This window comes from Aedes aegypti, chromosome 3, assembly GCF_002204515.2.
Source record: "Aedes aegypti strain LVP_AGWG chromosome 3, AaegL5.0 Primary Assembly, whole genome shotgun sequence".
NCBI lineage: Eukaryota > Metazoa > Arthropoda > Insecta > Diptera > Culicidae > Aedes > Aedes aegypti.
The window spans coordinates 363,593,324-363,614,417 of record NC_035109.1 but is presented as its reverse complement, the minus strand read 5'-3'; the positions used below and the strand labels follow the sequence as shown (position 1 = coordinate 363,614,417).

The 21,094-nt window shown below is 35.9% G+C and overlaps 1 protein-coding gene across 1 annotated transcript; it reads left to right on the top strand.

Annotated features, from left to right (window-relative positions):
- Nucleotides 1-2,800: 2,800 nt before the first annotated feature.
- Nucleotides 2,801-20,332, top strand: LOC5566870 (spermatogenesis-associated protein 5-like protein 1). Its single transcript, XM_001651247.2, has 2 exons — nucleotides 2,801-4,941; nucleotides 20,167-20,332. The coding sequence occupies exons 1-2, from the start codon at nucleotides 2,884-2,886 to the stop codon at nucleotides 20,314-20,316; spliced, it is 2,208 nt and encodes a 735-aa protein (XP_001651297.1). The 5' UTR covers nucleotides 2,801-2,883; the 3' UTR covers nucleotides 20,317-20,332.
- The last annotated feature ends 762 nt before the right edge of the window (nucleotides 20,333-21,094 follow it).

Here is a 21,094-nt window from a genome sequence, read left to right as displayed (position 1 = left end):
TGCAAAATATAACTTTACCTTTGATTTAAGATATAATTTGATTGAAATTTTACAATCAAATTTAGATTAAATCTATTTTCTCAACATACTTGCAGTCTCCATACAAAATTCTTCGTTTCTTCTATATGGAGAAAGGCAATACTTTTCTAAACCATAGAAAGTAACTTTTAAGCATCGAAAGTATTATGAACTTTGTTGACAAGTGTTGTTATACACATTAAGTTTGAATTCTATGGCAAATTAAGCCAATAAATTGCCATACAAGCTGGAAAACTTGCATGCAAGTTACCTGAAATAGTCAAATTTTGAAATTTTCAACAGTCAACATCTTAAAAACTAGACGTGCTATGGTATTTCTGAAAATGGCAATGGATTCAGCAACTCTTAATTTAGTAAATAGCGGCATTTTGGTGCTTGAGACAAAAACGTGTTCCGCAGTGATACGTATCGAGGTTTGTGTTCAGAATTTTTATAGAGGTCAATAGGCGACCTCTGGCGATTTTTCTTTGCAAAAGTATATAGTTTCACCGATCGAGCTGAAATTTTGCACAGTTATTTTGGGACCTAAATGCAATCCAAAAAAGTGAACTGGAGCGAGAATCAATCTTGGCATTTTTTTATTTATCAGGAAAATATGCCAACTGAAAAAATAGAAACCAATTACGCGTGGTAAAAATGAATAAATTTTGAGCAAAATTATGAAAAAATAATGCACATGCCCAGGTGGGATTCAAAACCAAGACTCTTATATGCTAGTTGAGTGCTTTACCAACTATGATATCGACCCAATAACTACAAAGGTTTTCGAAATCAAATCGGAGCGTGGTGTAATTTGTGCATGATCCCTAAGTACTATGCAAAAGGGTAGTTAAAGAAACGGTTATGGAACGATTCCGCTACCGAAATTACTTGAGCTGTACGCTGCTGAGAAGTAGAGCTGATTTCATAACGTCGGTGGTACTGCACAAATCAAATGGAGCTGTCACTTTTCCGTACGTAAAAATGTGCAGGTCAATTATTCCGCAAGTAAAAGTGACTCTTCGCTCATACTGGATCAGCTGTCAAAATTACTTTGGTAAAAAGCGAAATTTTGGGAACATTCACAAAGGGGGTGGGTGGGTGTCGTCATGATGTTACGGCTTATACAAAGTTTGTGGAATATTCATACAAAAAGCGGTACGAGGGGGTGGGTGGGAGTCGAAAATGGCCATTTTTGGCGTTATGAAATACCGTGAACCCCCGCTAATTGAAAGGTACTGTCGTGTTCCGAGCCAACTTCTTGCGCTGGAGAGCCACCGGATTCGGAGCACACGCTGTTCGAGTCCATTTTTTTTACTTCGCGCACTAAACTTTGGTACACCTGTACCACAGACAAACAGACGTAACAGTTAGAACAAATTTCTTCAAATTCCATCGCCCAGTTTACACCATCATCATCTGGTGAGCATGTTACACGAAAAGGTGTTTCGTGCAACAAGACCGGCAGATGGCGGTAGTGTGAAACGTCAAACGCGAAGAAAAACGAAGCGCACGCCTCTGGGTGTGAGATTTGTAACATAGCGAATTTACAATAATTGTTGTATGAGTGGTCGATGGAAATTTCGTCAGTGTTACGTCTGTTTGTCTGTGCCTGTACTCTACCACATTAGTCGAATGAATTCTGAAATTGTAGAGAAGTGATGAAGTAGCTACAATTCGCTACAATGAATCTGCGATGAATATTTTTGCTTATTGATATACAGGTCGGATTGTTTTTCATAACAATGTCAATTGTTACTTCTTCATCACTTCTCTACAGGTACCTCATGCAAACCATCGGGGATCTTTTTTTAATTCAAACAGCTAGTCACCCTAGGACCGTGCATCTTCTTCTTCTTTCTGGCGTTACGTCCCCACTGGGACAGAGCCTGCTTCTCAGCAGTTATTAACTGAGAGCTTACTATGCCAATGACCATTTTTGCATGTGTATATCGTGTGGCAGGTACGACCCACCCCCCCCCCCCTCCGTAACGCTTTTTGTATGAAAATTTTTAAATTTTTGTATGGTCCGTAACGCTTGAGCCTACTCCCCCCTCCCCCTAGAGCGTTACGTAATTTGTGGATGCCACCTTATGCCCTGGGAATCGAGAAAACTTCCTTTACGAAAAGATCCTCGACCAGCGGGATTTGAACCCACGACCCTCAGCATGGCAGGACCGTGCTTCTTGATACCTAATTCACTATTTTGTTTTGATTCTGCTTTCCGTTCCACAGCGTTCCATTTCATTTCACTTGGAAAACAAACAAATTTTGGAACTGAACCGCTAATGTGATATGACAAGATTTTCATTGCGGGTTTATAATAATTTTAGTGAGAGTTAAGCCCCACGCACAATGTGAGCGGCAGCGCGGCACAGCGGCATGACGGCGGGCTCATATTGAGCTACACTCTGCTTGTCAAGTCAATGTTGAGAAGGATTTAGTCAACATGGGATTGATAAGTGGGGTGTGGATCAAGATGGGCGTGCCGTCATGCCGCTGTACCGCGCTGCCGCTCACATTGTGCGTGGGGCTTTACAACAGTCTGTAAAATCACTAACCACATCCATATTGTTCGAAAGCAAAAAACGTAGCAGAAATGCAGATTGAGCCAACCCACGGTAGCCTTTCGGAGTCTCCCAAAGAATTCAAGTGCTCCGTCATGCGAAAAAGTTTGAAGACACTCGCCGTTGAAATATTTCGTTCGTGTCATTTTGTTTGTTACGCGCGTGCCGTGATTCGACTCTGTTTAAGCAAACTGTCAGTTCTTGTTTATATTTTGTTCGTTCGAGCGCTAGTGCTTTTTTCTGCCGACTGTTTCCGTTTAGTTATTTTAATGAAGTTCATTCAATTTAAGCAAAAATAATGCGAAAAACGTTCCCAATTAATCACGACATTACCTGCGACAGCAGCCAAGTGTTTTCCGGTGCACAGATCTGTGAAATATCGCCCGAAGTGTTCGCGAATGAAACCGAAGGCAGCGTGCTATGTTTGCCTCCCGGTGTTCCGGTTTTGGTTCAGTTGTCCAACGGGAAGCAGTTCCTCTGTCGGTTGTTTGCTCCACCGGATAGGCATTTAAGCAATAGGACAGTGTGTTTTGTGGACGAATGTGTGCAGTTCTGTGGTGGGAGTTATGTAGTTGGAGCGGAGAAAGACGTTCCCCAGGTTAAGGAGCTGGAAGTGATCCTGGAAGAGTTGTGTTCCTTCCAACGGATCAGGGTGGATTTGAGTATCGATTGCTTCAGATTGGATTTGGAACTGCTGATCAATGAGAGCCAACTTTTAGCCTTGGTAAAGGGTCTTTTACGGACACTTTTTGTAAGCAAGGGTTGTCTTGTAAAACCTGAAGAAAAATCAAATTGTGGAATTGTTGAAATCGGGGTGGTCACAACGGCTGGGCCACATAACTTTGGTTACATTGACACCGGAACAAAGATTGACATTGGAACGATAAGCTTCAACAAGGCATCGGCTAAAGTCCTAGGAGGATTGAGTGAAACCAAAGAATCGCTTTTGAAAGCACTAGGAAGAGGGTCCGAAAACATATTAATAGCTGGTCCACCTGGTTCCGGTAAGTCTTCACTGATAGCAGAACTGGCCAGGGACGGTAATCATCCAGTATTCGAAGTACGTGGGTTGGACTTCATAAAGTCACACCCGGGCGAAACGGAGTTAGAGTTGCGCAAAATATTCGAGCGGTTGATTAGCTTCAATAAACTATTCCACAGAACAAGTCCCGCTATCCTTGTGGTGAAGGATGTAGACACGCTCTGTCCAAAACTGGACTACAGAAAAGGAGAGGATGTATCGAACATTTCAAGGATATCATCCCAGTTTACATCCCTATTGGATTGCCATCATGGAAGGGATAGTGGAATTCTTGTAATCGCAACAAGTTCGAACATTGAAAGCCTTGACGCAAAAGTTCGCCGACCTGGAAGACTTGGTACCGAAATATATGTTCGCATGCCTTCAGAGACTCAAAGGAAAGAAATCATCGAAGCTGTGCTGAAAAGAACAGGGTTTTCTTTGGAGGAATCCGACCTTGATGAAATCATTCGCAGAAGTCCAGGATATGTTGGAGCCGACTTGGAGCTTCTAGTATACACGATCCAGAGGACGTTGAGCAGACAACCATGCCAAGATGTGCAGTCAGCGATAGAAGATTGTATAAAAAAGATAAGACCAACTTCGCTACGTAGCTCGATTGGTCTCATAAGTGGACTAACGCAAACCCTTGATTCCATTGGCGGCATGGATGAGCTGAAGAAAGTCCTTCGCATATCAGTCCTGGGGCCGCTGAGGCGCCCAGAAGCATTTCGCCGGTTTGGAATGAGCCCTCTGAAGGGAATACTCCTATATGGCCCACCAGGCTGCGCCAAAACCACTATTGCCAAGTGTCTGGCTGCCGAGTCCCGGATGACGTTTGTGTCCGTTTCGGCTGCTGAAGTTTACTCTCCCTATGTGGGTGATTCGGAGAAGCTGATTGCCAAGTTGTTCAATCAAGCTCGATTGAGTGCTCCGGCTGTTATCTTTTTGGATGAAATCGATTCTCTCGTTGGAAACAGAGGAATGCAAGGCGTTCGCACAAATGACGTCCACATCCGAGTGCTGTCCACACTCTTAACGGAAATGGATGGTATCGGATCGAGTGTGCAATCGTCGATTGGTAGCAGTGTCGATTCAAAGAACATTCTGGTCATAGCGGCAACGAATCGACCCGATATGATAGACGATGCTCTACTGCGACCGGGACGTCTAACTAAATTGATTCACGTTCCTGCTCCGGACGAAACGGCGCGATTTGAGATTTTGAAGAAAGTATCCGAGGTAGTTCCCCTAGCCCAGGACGTTGATTTGGTAGAGCTGGCCAAACAGACCGTGAGGTACTCCGGGGCGGATTTGCAGAACCTTTGCTCTCAGGTTTGTAGCACAATTAACACTTGGCGAAATCAAAATGGCACCATCCTAAACTATTTAACTGAAACCAACAATGAGCACACGTGAATGTTACGCTAGATTTTTGAGCGTAGTTGAGCAATTTGGAACTAAAATGCAGCTCTAGTAATCTTTAGGAGTCAATCCCTTTCTACTACAGCTAATATGATGGGTTTGTTATTCCATTTTTACCGAAAGTTCTGCAGTTGAGACTTGGGTAAAAAGTTCTGAGTTAGGGGAAAGTATAATTCAAATTCTCCATCGCTTTTCTCCAATCATGTTCAAACTGTGGGCAAGTCAAACCGTATTCCAAATGTACATTTACGTATGCTTTCATATGCACTGTCAAAGTAACCCCAAAAGCGGGAACTGACTTTAAATTACATGGAAAATCATAGGTCGCCTGTAAAGTAATCGATAAATAAACTTTGCATGGCAAATAATTACTGGGATACACTGCCTCTACTCGCATAACAGTCCCATGTTTTATAGGATTTCCTATATAAATGTGACTGTTATGCGAGTTGGGGTAGTACAAAGCCTTATTTATTTTGGCCTATACCCTTTTTTGGCAACATTTTTTCCCGATTTTGACAACACATTGAAAAATATTTATATTGTATTATTAGGTACCGTCAAACGGGGTGACTTGCAACGGCGGGGTGACTTGCAACACATTGTAATTTACAACTAAATTTCACTATAAAACACAATTTTCAATAGAAAATTCGTTTTAAATCGGTGCTTCAATACGTGTGACAGACAATTCAAGTAGGGGCCACGATTAAAACTGTTATTATAAATATGTTTATACAATAAACATATTTTTTTTAAATCTCGATTACTTTTTCAAATCGACGTAAGTAACTTTTATACGGTTTTGAGAAAATTAATTAGAAAAAATCACAATCTATCTTCTAAAACTGTTTTAAAATGAATCACCTTTTTAACATTTTTTTGCCGTGTACTTCGCTCAAATTTTGCATACACTCAGCTCACGTTCAAAAACTAGGTAGTTTCTATTATTTCCCACAAAAATAATTATAAGAAAATGATAAGCCGTTTCATTCAGTTACTTTCGACGTTTTTCTACCAGTGTAAAATCGGCTCAAGTAGTGTTTTGTTTTGATTCGTGGTTAAGTCACTTTGTCTCTCCATACAGCGGGGCGGCGAAAGTAGTGGTTAGGTTGCAAAAGTTGAAAATGTTACCTTCGTCGTTTTGTAAATCCGGAAAATTAAACGTTCTAAAAGTGACAAGTTGAGTTGATACAGAGCGGTACGTATAGAATTCCGCCTGCTTAACACGTAGGATCGATAAAGTAAATTTGTATACTTTTTTGACTTGAGTCTGTATGAATAAGTTTTCGAGAAATGTCTAGAAAACTGATACTTGATGGAGGTTCAAAATCGTGACCTGAAAACATGAGATAGATTTAATGTACAAAAGTAATACTCTACATGTTGTTTCTATAACTAATAAGTGATAATATGACGAACTTTATTTTACGAAATTGTAGCAACAACTTTTTAATAAAAATAATTTTTATACACATGTATCTATGCGGGGTGACTTGCAACACTTTATTTCTAAGCAATTTAGAGTTTTATAAAAGTTAAAAACTTTTGTGTTAGGTCTACTTTATAATCAAAAGAGTAATAATTCATCAATCAACTACAAACACTCGTTAAAAATATTGTTCAGTTAAGATATTGGACCTTGATGATTTAACGCCTCTTTTTCCCATACAAAAATAGCTCAATTATTTTCTTACAAAAATGTATTCTAAATGTTCTTGTACTGGTTCGAATGCTTTAAATACATAAATAACAATACTTAACAAGTGTGCCTAATAAAAAATATCAACATTTTGTTGGAAAAAACTAAATTAGCAGTGAGTGTTGCAAGTCACTCCGCACAAGGACATTTAAAAAATTTCACCTTTCGAATTCGATTCAATTTTCTATCATCTCATTCTGTAGGCGAGCCGGCCATTCAAGGTTCTACGAGGAATTTAGATTTTTAGATTACGTTTAGATCATGATTTTGGTTGATTGAAGTTGAAAAGTGTTGCAAGTCACCCCGTTTGACGGTATAGAAACATAACCATAACCATAACATGACCGTATGACTGCTTCAACGCTAGTTCATGCGGGAAGGGTGAAAGGTTGGGGGTAATTTTCATGGCAGAGAGGCTTGCTGGTTTGGTTAGCAGACTGCCTATGTATCAGGCGTAAAGGAAGGCATGCTATAATGATGCACGAATGGAAGCGTAGGAAAACGGTTTATTTCTGTCCGTCTTGGGTTCTAACAAATGCTATGAACTGTGATAGATACATCAACTGTGATATATTAAGAGAGTGGTAGATAGATGCAAGTGAAAGATACAATTACAAAGTACGAGGAAAGGGACGGGCCTGGGATTGAACCCATGACCTTCTGCTTATGAAGCAGAAGTGGTAGCCATTAGACCATCAACCCCGTCACTTCTACTATCATAGGCATGATGTGCACGAATTTGCACGGATTCTAAAATAAATTCTCAATAACAACAGAACTTTTATAAAACATGTAGGAACGGGGCACTATGGTCATAGCCGGTTAAAACTAGAATTTTTACCTGGTTAAACTGACAATGTTTGAAAAAAATGAAGCTCTTGAAGCCATAATTGATTGAACTGTCAGCAAAACATACAATTCCATGATTCAAATCAGACTTTAACCCAGTTTTTGTACAAAACTCTCCCATACATATTGTCTTCTTTGTGGGCTTCGTGGCCGAGTGGTTAGTGGCTCCAGGCAGTAATCGATTCGTGTCATGGGGTGTGGGTTCGATTCCCGCTTCAGCCGTCGAAACTTTTCGTCAGGAATGTTTCTCGGCTGTGCCACTGGAGCATGCTTGTCCGTTGTCTAGTGTTAAGTTACAGTCTGTGCAGCTAAATGGCTGAAGACGGTGTCCATGTCTTTTTTTTTTTTTTTTTAAAAATCACACACAAAATAATGGTTTAAAAAAATGTTCGCAAGACGTTCCGTTTCCTCAGTGTATGAGGTACATAAAAGATTTTCTTATGGAATAACGACATAAGAAGTATTTTGTTTTTCTTTCGAGAATCTTATAAAATTCCATTGCAGACTTATGAAACAATACTCATTACATAGACAGATACAATTTCATAAGAAACTCTTTTTGGTTATCATACGCATTGATCATTGGCTTTCATAAGACAATCTAATGGAGTAAGATTTTCTTAACAATTTCATACGAAAATCTTATGAATTACGTGGAGCGATGGTAATAACATAATATTCACGATAGAGATTCATAACCGTGCGTATGACAATTATTATTACACATGTGAAAAACAGTCGACTTCCTATCGAAAAACACGTAAGAATTTCATACGAATATCTTATGGAATAAAGACATAAGAAGCATCTAATGAGACTCATAAGAAAAACTTGTGAACTTCCATCGATCATTGCGTTCATAATATAAATGAGATACTCTTATGAAGGATCATAAATATCAATTATGGAATTCCAGACCAGAATGTATTTAAAGAATCGCTCTTTGAATTTAGGAAAATAAAGATATTCATAAGATCTCTAATGATAACAACAAGAATTTCTTGTGAATATCGGACGTTTTGTATTTCATAAGACTCTTATGAAAGAAAGAAAACCAGTCGAGAAATCAATGCACAAGCGTTCTCTTATGAAATTCGTACGCAATTTCTGGCTCAGTGTACGTTCCGTTTCCTCAGTGTGACATTTTCTTCACACTCACGCGATCCAGGAGACACCGATGGTGATTTTGCTCTGCTTTTGTCCAACATCGATGTAAGGGTCTCTGAACAAGAGGTTAAGCAGATGGTTTCTCGATGTTTAGGCGCTTGTGAAACTGATTGCAATATTGCGGTGCTCATTTTAAATCCACATCTAGCGGCGGCGGTTACGCGCAGAAGATATGCGCGCAATTCAAACGCAACGTCAAAACTCAAGTAGGCTTGGATTTTTTCGTTCTTCAAGGACTCAAATGTTTCAAATCAGAAACATTTGGTGATTTTTATTATCACTGCAACGGTATATCGACATTTTCAGATAATCGCATTACGTGGATTTATTTTGCAGAGCACAATAATGTAAGGGATTGTTCAAATGTTACGTAACGCAACAGGGGGAGGGAGGGGGTCTTATATTGTTTTACGGTCCATACAAATATTCAATTTTTTCCATACAAAAGCTGTTACGTGGGGGAGGGAGGGGGTCTAAAATTGGCAAATTTTGCGTTACGTAATATTTGAATGAACCCTAAGAAAGTCAGTTCCGCGTTCAATAGATTGCAGTAGCTTTGACTACGTTTCATTCAGAGTTATTTTGGATCGAAAATGGAAATCTTTAGCATTAAAGTTATCAACATGGCCGAGGAACATAAGATTTCGTGAGTTTGTCAGGAAACGTTGTACGTGGAAACCAGAAGACTTGTAGTTCAGTTTTGATGATTGTTGTTTCATATGTGTTTGTTCATAACTGCTAACGCTCTACTTTCCATATTACTGAATTTATGAGGTGTAATGCCAGACAGATGAAGAAAAAGAAGAAGAAATTTAATGTATTCTAACCTTGAAAGCAAACAGTGCTCGGATCAATATACTTCGACAGTACTAATAGGTGTCCAACAGTCAAACTTTCAACATATCAAATTGAATAAGTGTCCTATGGCTAATTAAATCCTCAAAATCACAAAGGCCAGTTTTTTTTTTGCAAAATATATTTAATGTAATAATGTATTCTAAAAAACAAGCATTTAAACTGAAAAATTATGTACGGGATCCTTCGGTTGATTTTTTTTGGAGAACACGTCGAATGAAAGCTGAATGGTAAAAGATTTAGCGATGCCTATTTTCTTGTGACAAACCTTCCCCATACACACCCCGTGACATTACGATTATACTGTGTACAACAGGTGTACTTTTCAGATAAGCGCGTGTACTCAGTATGATGTCTCTACTCATGAGTTATAAACTAAACTGGAGTAAGGACTGTTCATTTTATAAAGTGGACACTTTGGACATGCAATATCTTTTTAATTTATCAATGAAATCGAAATCGGTTTTCTGTACATCGTTCGACTAATATTGTACAATGCTGTGGTAATAAAAAAGTTACCAAAATAATATGATTTCACACTAATAAGGCACAACGTTTAGAACGGTCGATTTTTGGTGGTTATCAAAATCAAGGATTATTAAAAATCGGCAGGAAAATTCGACAATTTATATTTTTTATTTTCAAAAAATGGTTGTACTTAGAAAGCATCATCAATTCGAAGCTTGCTAAAAAATATCAAGTTATTTTTGGAGAAGCAATTTTGCAGATATCATAAAATCATTTTTTATCAATTTTTTTTTAAAGAAAAATATCTTAAATTTAAATGGAACTGATATGAGTAGAATTTTAAGGTTTAAAGTACGTCCAGATGGAAGTAATAATATAGTATTTATAACAAAAATAACTTACGCCTTCATAGAGTTGCTGATTTAGTCCCCACGTCATATTTTAAGCACAATAGAAAAACAAATAATTTATTTTCAGAAGACCACTCAAAGCACAATGACAATCATCAAGATTGGGAACACTGCTTGAATTAAATCAAATTTATTTTGCATGTATTATTTTCAGAATGTGTTATTCTGAGACTACCTATCAACATATTTTGAGAAAAACGCTTAGAGTTTGCTCTAGATCGATAAACATGCGTATATAATTTTAAAAGTATGGGATTTTTCAATAAAACGACCATAAAGAGTAAATTTGGTACCCAAGAATGCGGTTAAAACTCAAGATTTTGTTTTTTTTTATACATATATAGTTTCTTTAGTAATCTAAACCAGTTTTGAACACGCTTATTACTTTACTTTTTTGCTGGTAGTAAAAAGATGGTGTATCAGCAAATTTGACCATAAGGAATAGATCACTAAAGTGACTCAGCGTCAGGAACTGATGGAATATTATTGATGTTTTTAAAAGCTCTACCTTAAGTTGAATAGTAAAGGATACCAACATACAATTTGTTCATTAAATTTGGGATTTTTTTCATGCGAAAAATAATGCTTAAACTTGACGAACAGTTTTTCTTAGGAGTTTTTGCAAAAACTATTTAGTTCTTCAACCGAAAGCATTTTGTAAGTTTCTGTATTTTCATAACATTGTAGAGTAATAGTTGAACGATACACAGAAAACCGTTTACGATTTCATCAATAAAAAAAAAAATATAGCATAAACAAGGTGTCCACTTTATAAAATTAACAGTCCTTAGGCCCCCATACATTTTCCACACGATTTGTAGTAGTTGCCAAGCATTTTCTGATTTTTTTTGGAGGTTACAATGTTTAAAAAGAACAATTTGAAATCCCCGGATTTGGCAACATTTCTGATTTGACAACATAAAACTTACCATAATAATTTAAGATTTATTACGCCGTGTTGCCAAAAAAGGCACTGTAGCAGCTCTTGCTTTCAAAATGTGTGGTGAAAAAAATTAAAACGGAATGCGGAAATATTCGGATTTTCTTCTGAAAACCATCGAAATTACCTCGCTACTTCAAAGTTCATGGATTTCTTTGGAAATTTGTCCACAAAATATTGCAGTAATTTCTAAAAAAAAAACTTGTCAAGAAATAGCCTCTAAGCATTTTTGTCCGATAGGGGAAGGTGGGCAAGATGAGCACCCCTTGTTTATGTCGTTCTTACCGAAGTTTTTCAAAAAATTATTTGAGGTTGTATTGAATAGATATGACGGCCATAAATTCAACTAAAAAATCAACAGCACAACGTAAATATTGTCAAAAATTCAAAATAGTACAAAAATTTACCCTTTCATATAAGATTTGATATTTAAAAGTGATATTTTTGATAAATAAACAAATTCATTCATGCGTTTTTATCTTGTAATCTTGTAGATAATCTAGAGCAAAACTTTTATCAAATTTAAAAAATATTTCAATTGTTTTGATTATATCAATAAGTTTTATTTCGTAAATTTCATCCTTTTATGAGGCTGCCCATTAGGGTGCAGCTTATTCTTACACGAAAAAAAAAAATCCGTGATTAAAATTACTATTTTAGCTGACTACGCCCAATCTTGAAACTACCATGGAATTTATGACCAATTTACTATGTTTACGGTTCATCCCACCACATTACTCATACGTTTGACAGAAATAATTAACAACAATCTGATTTCGACTACAGACGTGGTAAAATCAAGCGCATTTCTGGTCTGCTGAAAATGGTAGTTTTTACCGCACAATTTGTTTGCTTGTAAAAATGTCCCAAAACCAAAAATTCGTGTGCTCTTCTAAATTCAAATCACATAAAAAGGGAAACCTCAAATTTTGAGCCAAAAACACTAAGATATAGAGGTGGCGCAAGCGACTTGAATGTGAATTTTCAAGTTATGAAATATGATCTTTAGTAAAGTCTTCACAACTTAATCATTTTCCAACCAATTTCAAAGCGTTCATTCTCTTTGAAATTAAATTTATAAAATGTTTGTAGAATATCAAATTTGTCTGCAATCAAAACTAGTCGTAGTTAAAAGTAATTTTCTTAAAAAAATTACTCTTTAACTAAAATAATAATTTTTGTTTGACCATAACTTCATAAATACTCATCCAATTCCAAATCTTTTTTACATGCTTTTGAAGCTAATTTAGTAGAAATTGATTATAAAATGTTTTGACTCAGTTATTAAAAAACACTACCAAAAACATGTTTTTTTTTCTTGAAAAAAGTACTTTTTTTCGAATTGTTGATTATTTTTCGCCGGAAATTACATTTTTACTGTTTTCCAAAGGTTAATGAAGCATCTTGTTGAAACTTCAAGTTAAATAACGCAAACATTTTCAAAATTTTTAAAATTATGTTTGTTATAATGTTTATGAAAAATTGCTTCTAACATAATTTTTAAGGTTCAACAAATAATAAAACCCAGTTTCAGCTTAAGTATTAACGATATACCGACAAAAATTTGAAAAATATAATAATTTCCTATGAAAATTCATATTTTTGGGCAGTTTTTTTTAGATAAGTAAGTCAAGATTATTTTTAAATAAATTTGTAGTTCCTACAATTTAAAACCTACAAAATTTGCTTCAAAAGCATATAGAAAGATTTAGAATCGGTTAAGTACTCATGAGGTTATGGTTGAATAAAAATATTTTTTTTAGTAAAATTAATATTTTTTTGAGAAAACTACTTTTAACTAAGACTAGTTTTAGACAAATTTGATATTCTACAAACTTCTCATAAATTTAATTTTGAAAAGAATGATGCTAAGAGCTTCAAAATTGGTCGGAAAATAACAAAGTACCGTCGATGGGGGTGACAATGGGTCTAGGGGTGAGATTGGGTCAAAACGGAAAAATATGTTTTGTGAAAAATTTCCGCTAATAACGCTGATATTATTAAAATTAATAATTCATATGATAGGGAACATATTATTACACATAATTCATAACGATATACATTTTTAAGAAATAGTAGTTTTTGTTTACTACATCAATAAACTTGCATGTTGAAACTAGATAAAATTTACAACATTAAATTTCTCCTGTACAAAGTATCACGCATGTACTCTAGCCTCTATCGTTGTATTAGTAGAATGTTGAAAGTCTTTTCATTACACATCACAGGTATTTTCCGGAATCTGTTTGATTTTCCCACAAAAAAATCATTTTTTTCGGTACGATGTCTAAAACATTGAAAATGGGGGTGAGATTGGGTCAAGCAAGAACGATAGTAAATGAAATTCCAAATCCACTTTTTTGACATTTTACGGTGCCGGGTGCTCTCTTTTTTCATTAAGATGTTTTTATTCTTTCTATATACAGCATCTCTGAAACATCAAACAAGTCTACTTGAGTATTCCGTGCATTGAATACCAATATAACGCATTTTGACAACTTCTCAAACCATCATCTGTGTTTCGTGCGCAGCAACATCGTAAATTTTTATCAAAAGGGTGTTTTTTTTTCTAAATTTGATTATTTATGAGTGTTTTCATATAATAGAAACATCTCGCGGAAGTACAAATGAGTTGGATCGCTGAAATACTGGGATTATGACGTCAACTTCTGCCTGAAATTTATTGATCGTGGAATGTCGCACCGAAATTTAACTATTTGCGAAAGTTTAAAATAATCACTGTTTCAGTACACCTTTGGGGAAACTGAATGGGCTTTATGGCAATGGGGATGAGACTTTGAAGACAATTTGAGGAAAAAACCAAGAAAATTTATGTAAACTTGACGATCAATGTTGGGTTTACATATTTTTTCTCATAGCTCCTCAATTTTCTGTATAATCTTTCTTTTAAGTGGGTTTATCATGCTTGTGAAATATCTTAGATATCTGTTTGTCTTGTTTGCATCGTTTTTTATCAATATTTTTCAGTTATGAATGTTTTTGAAACCATATTCTCAAAAACAAGTTATTTTAATTACAGTGACCCAATGTCACCCCCTCTATGGGGTGAGATTGGGTCATTTTTCATTCACTTGTGGTGCCGCTGTGAATAAATATTTGTCTTTAATTTTTTGAACAGTTGTTAATGTACCATCAAAGTACATACACACCAAATTTGAAGTTTATTGGAGTTAAATTGCGATAGTTATTCAAAAAATAAATCGCACATATCCCTTTTTGACCCATTGTCACCCCCAACGACGGTACTTTACTGAAGGTCGTATTTCATAACTTGAAAATTCATCTTCAAGTCACTTGCGCCACCTCTAAATCTTAATATTTTTGGCTCAACATTTGAGGTTTCCCTTTTTATGTGATTTAAATTCAGAAAAGCACACGAATTCTTGGTTTTGAGACATTTCCAAAAATAAGCCTCACCCTACTGCCCATCTTGCCCTGGAGTATTTTTGACCGACGATACAAAAGCTATTTTCAACGTGTTATTTGGAAAACTATTCAATGGTTGGAGGTCAAAGTAATAATGTAAAAGATAAATATGGTTACCAATTTTACCAAAGTAAGAACGTTTAAGTAGGCTTAAATCGCGCTTATCCTTGGGGTGCTCATCTTGCCCCGCCTGACCGTAGTATATATGGTATCGTATGAAATAACGACAAACGTAACAATTTCAATAAATTGAATTGACTAGTAAAGAGTTATATATGATAAACCTTGTTATAAAGCGTCCTATTGGAAAAGCTCCAAAACTAATGGTTTTCGAATTTATTTACTTTTTAATGGCACTGTGGACTGAGGAAATGCAAAACTAACATCATGAGGCTAAAATTGGGATGTTCGATAAATTTTGGACAAAGTTAGAAAAATTTGCTTAAAATGACACACTTGCGCCTAATTTCGCTTCTGCACGTTTGTGAAATTTCATTTTATATACCTGTTTGAAGCATATTTTTTATGAGTTTAGAATCGAATATGAAAGAATATTGTTGGTTGCTTTTCTAGATAATGTTCAATTAACATTCTAAAGAATATATTCATAAACTTTTTGTCATCCCCTCGCTGTGCATGTCAACAGCGATCTTTTCCAAGCTGTCTATTAGAATCTATTGGTGGATTGAAATGGTTTTGGATTTTTCAATATTTTATGTCCATTTATTTATTGAAGAAATATTGAAGAGGGGAAAAAATAAAGTAATTTTCTATGAAAATCTTTTCCACAAAAAACGTTATAATGTAACAAATACATTTTAAAGTTTGAATGGAAAACTAGTCAATTTATTTAACAAAAGCATAGATCATTACCTATCCAACTTTTGGAAAAAAAAAGATCTATTCAATTAAATTATTCGCTTTAAAAAAAAACAATCAAATCAAAATTCTTTGCATTTGACTCGAGTCTAGTACACGACACTGAAGACGGTTTTACAGTTGAGGTCGAAATACGCGTATCTGTCACAGGATACAAAGTCTAGTGGGGTTAAATGGTATTGTACTAATTTCGGTTTTTCATATACTTATAGGTATTCCATTAAACAGCTCGAAGATTTATTATAAAAAAGGTTTTATTGCGGGAAAATTTAAAAATTTGGATTGCTTCGCGGAAATAACGCGCAGTGAGCTATCTCCGCATAGAGGAAATAAACCACAGCAAGCATTGCAAGCTTGAGGAAAGAAGGTTCAATTTGATGACAGCAAGCATTGCAAGCTTGAGGAAAGAAGGTTCAATTTGATGACAGTAAGCAAAAGCTGCATACACACTTAGATTAAATTACTGGGGTCGGTAAAATTTTACTGGGTTTTGGAACTACCGAAAAAGTCAGTAAAATGAAAACTGTCGCCACGAGTAATTGAAAAGCAAATTTCACCATGTTTTATTGTTTATCGATATATGATATTGCTGTTTGCATTTGAGATGCAAATGTTGAGTAAACGTCCTCCAAATGCGGTAACACAAAATAATCAAAGGACTTCTAGCAACGATTACATAAATCACCGCCGCCCTAGCCAGAAAAATCTATCTTTGACATCGCATTTCTTGTGAAAAATCTTACCGCGTTTGGTGTTCCCGCATTTGATATTTGCATTTCAAACGCACACAGCAATATAAAAAGAAAGCTCTCTGCAAAATTTCAGTAAAAAATCTGAGCTATCATTTTCGTGACAAAGTTTGGAAATAACATCCATGGACGCCTGATTCTGCTCATTTGCTGATCGCCAATCGGGCGTCCATGGATTCGAAAAGTCATCGGAATCAATTGTTGATTATTTTTCGCCGGAAATTACATTTTTACTGTTTTCCAAAGGTTTATGAAGCATCAAAAGTTTTGCGGGGAGCAATCTCTTGTTGAAAAAATGTGCCCAGTTGTTGAAACATACGAAATGGATCCAAAACTATTACAGATGCCAGCGAATCGAGAATTCAGATCGTTGCGGTTGCAGGGTACTTTTAGCAACAAAAGGAAGCGAAAATGTAAAATTGGAGGCAATCAATCTCGTCGGCGCAAAGAACGAGACTACAAGGAGGCTCGTTTCCCGATTATAAATTCAACTGTAACTGGTTCTAAGAGATACGATAGTTGGCTGATTATGTGTGGTGTCTGGCTGAATGCAAACGGCAATAGTGAGAAGCAAGGAATCAATGACGGTGTTATTCAGGATGACGAGGACTCACCATCAGAGACTGATGATTGTCAGAACGGCCGAATGTGGAATTGTAAATGAACACCCATATCAACGATGAACGTTTATTTTGAATTGTATCGAGTAAGAGGAGTTAGTGTTTGCCGATGCACCAAGCGGGTAGCAGTCGGTCGTAATAAATACCATGAATTGTAATTCCGTTTCGATTTCTTAGTCCAAAGTGAACGAGTTTATTGGTTCTAGAATCTGCAAGCTTACATACATGGTATCGTATGAAATAGCGAAAAATGTAACAAGTTCAATAAATTTAATTGACTAGTAGAGAGTTATATATGATAAACCTTGTTATAAAGCGTCCTATTCGAAAAGCTCCAAAACTAATAGTTTTCGAATTTATTTACTTTTTAATGGCACTGTGGACTGAGGAAATGCAAAACTAACATCATGAGGCTAAATGGTCGTGCTTTTTAGAGGTTTCAGAAAAACCTACCACAGGCTCCAAAATATTAAAATATTCGAATTATTTGCTGTAATAATAGAGCTTATCTATTTGATGAAACATCAGTATCAAAATAACATCGAAAAAATCAGAATTTATGGAATTTTTAACGTATCGTTAGAATAATATATAAAAATCATGTAGTCCGGTCTGTCTGAACACCGACCAAATTGGGGTGTTCGATAAATTTTGGACAAAGTTAGAACAATTTGCTTAAAATGGCACACTTGCGCCTAATTTCGCTTCTGCACGTTTGTGAAATTTCATTTTAGATACCTGTTTGAAGCATATTTTTTATGAGTTTAGAATCGAATATGAAATAATATTGTTGGTTGCTTTTCTAGATAATGTTCAATTAACTTTCTAAAGATTATATTCATAAACTGTTTGTCATCCCCCCGCATGTCAACAGCGATCTTTTCCAAGCTGTCTATTAGGATCTATTGGTGGATTGAAATGGTTTTGGATTTTTCAATATTTTATGCCCAATTATTTATTGAAGAAATATTGAAGAGGGAAAAAATAAAGTAATTTTCTATGAAAATCTTTTCCACAAAAAACGTTATAATGTAACAAATACATTTTAAAGTTTGAATGGAAAACTAGTCAATTTATTTAACAAAAGCATAGATCATTACCTATCCAACTTTTGGAAAAAAAAGATCTTTTCAATTAAATTATTCGCTTTAAAAAAAAAACAATCAAATCAAAATTCTTTGCATTTGACTCGAGTCTAGTACACGACACTGAAGACGGTTTTACAGTTGAGGTCGAAATACGCGTATCTGTCACAGGATACAAAGTCTAGTGGGGTTAAATGGTATTGTACTAATTTCGGTTTTTCATATACTTATAGGTATTCCATTAAACAGCTCGAAGATTTATTATAAAAAAGGTTTTATTGCGGGAAAATTTAAAAATTTGGATTGCTTCGCGGAAATAACGCGCAGTGAGCTATCTCCGCATAGAGGAAATAAACCACAGCAAGCATTGCAAGCTTGAGGAAAGAAGGTTCAATTTGATGACAGCAAGCATTGCAAGCTTGAGGAAAGAAGGTTCAATTTGATGACAGTAAGCAAAAGCTGCATACACACTTAGATTAAATTACTGGGGTCGGTAAAATTTTACTGGGTTTTGGAACTACCGAAAAAGTCAGTAAAATGAAAACTGTCGCCACGAGTAATTGAAAAGCAAATTTCACCATGTTTTATTGTTTATCGATATATGATATTGCTGTTTGCATTTGAGATGCAAATGTTGAGTAAACGTCCTCCAAATGCGGTAACACAAAATAATCAAAGGACTTCTAGCAACGATTACATAAATCACCGCCGCCCTAGCCAGAAAAATCTATCTTTGACATCGCATTTCTTGTGAAAAATCTTACCGCGTTTGGTGTTCCCGCATTTGATATTTGCATTTCAAACGCACACAGCAATATAAAAAGAAAGCTCTCTGCAAAATTTCAGTAAAAAATCTGAGCTATCATTTTCGTGACAAAGTTTGGAAATAACATCCATGGACGCCTGATTCTGCTCATTTGCTGATCGCCAATCGGGCGTCCATGGATTCGAAAAGTCATCGGAATCAAAGATGGGTTCTCTGATTCTGAATCCTCGAATGATATCTAAATCTCTAAATGGAATACTCCCCAAACGGTTCTTTTCTAACGAGGAGAATATCACCCATTCAGCATTCTCCTTATGATTCGTAGAAGAATAAATTGCTCATTTGTCCCAACCCTCTATTATGACGTAATCGACACTCCTAACTTCTCATGAACCAATCCAATTTCATACATTTCTGACAGCACAGTTCGTTTTGAGAATATGTAACAAATTTGATCAGTTTGCAAGTCTGCATACGAATGTCTATGCTTGTTCAAAAGTTTTTTTTTTTTTGGATACAGCAGGTAAAACCTGCATAGTGACAGTAGAAGCATTAACCTAAGAATGCTAATGTCGCTGCTGTTCGTGTTACCAACATCTAGTTTGCCACGAACTGACAGCATGAGTACCGGGCATCAAAGTGTCAAATTATTTATGAAAACCAAAACAACTACATAGTATTGAACAAACAATGAAAAACCACAATTTAAGGTAATAATAATTGAAATCAGTTTTGTGATAATAGTGCCACTAGCGTTCTACTACTAATATTTCTATTATAGTGACAGACAGAAGATGCAACAATGTCACGGGTGACTAGGATGAATTTGATGGAAAATTTTCAGATAGATTGCTTTGGATTTTCCAGGAATCAAAGTTTTTCTTTGAACGCGTAATATTTAATAAAGTGGCTTTTCGCCATACATGAGTCGGCCACTAAGATTTTTTCGGTGAAGAAACATGTTGTTTTTGAAACCTTTTCGATGGATATGTTGTTTTAAATGATTTGATATTTTTGTTTTCTCAAATGCATACGTTTTTTTCTCAAAAACGTACGTTTTTTTTTTATTTTTTTAAGATTCCTCTTTAAATTCTCTTCTTCTGAAATACTCTTCTGGTAAGCCTATGTAGATATCAAAATGCCCTTTCTATTTTTACTATTTTGATTGCCTTCAACTAACTTAAGTTTTTATTTCCAGGCCGCGCTACACGCTGCTGCGTTGGACGAAGACGTTCAAAAGGTCGCCATGGAACATTTCCAGCACGTTTTGAAAGAAAATCGACCGTCTTTGACGAGTAAGCAAATCGAATGGTACAATGAATACGAAGCAAATCGAAGAATCGTATGACATTCAGAAAGATTGATGATGCCATCCTCTTTTTCTATTTTTTTGGCCATTGATGACGTTCTCTTTGGGCGGGCAGATGAACATTTGCAATTTTTATCTCTAGTCTTTGACAAGATGTTTTACAGCGTCTGTATTTGATTTTGTGACAAAGAAACAAGAATGGACACTGGGTTTGGAATGCGTGTAGATTGGTTCGATTTTTTTCGACCGGTCGATTATTTCTAAGATAAAGGGGTGTTTGATTCGATTGGTGAGCATGTGCAATGTTATTGGAGATGGTTAATGGTTCAGTCAGTTATTGAAAAGTACATACCTGAATTAGGAATTTTATGATTAAAGCACAAGTTCCCACGAGTTAATTTTTATATGCACAAAAGTGCTCTTGATTACTCAGTAGCTGGCCGGCCCTGGGATTGTTTTGAAAGATTTAACGTTTTGTGTTGACCAGGCTTTGTAGTACTTAACGCTCAATATCGGTACCTCTAAACAACACAAGTGTGCTCGAGAAAACGATAGGTAACTCGAAGTTTATAGAAAGTGAACGTAAAGCAACTACACTTTAAAGGTACCGTGTTTTCATCGTTCAAGAGGCGAATAATTCCCTTTAAAGAAATGTTGAAGACTTTTATGGATAAGGACCTTTTTTTAGCTACGGCAGAAAATGATCAAATTTGAAGAAGTAAGTATTTCTCAGAAGGAAGCAGAACCGGAAATACCGGTACTGTGATCCTATCAGTCGGTCCAGGGACTTTTCGTAGTGGTAGTTTCTTCGACTTCA

What these genes read in the sequence shown, in the direction of transcription:
- LOC5566870 (XM_001651247.2), top strand. Translation starts at nt 2,884, where the DNA reads ATGCGAAAAACGTTCCCAATTAATCACGACATTACCTGCGACAGCAGC. An exon ending in TGCAGAACCTTTGCTCTCAG is followed by an intron (nt 4,942 to 20,166) that starts GTTTGTAGCACA and finishes TTTTATTTCCAG; the next exon opens with GCCGCGCTACACGCTGCTGC.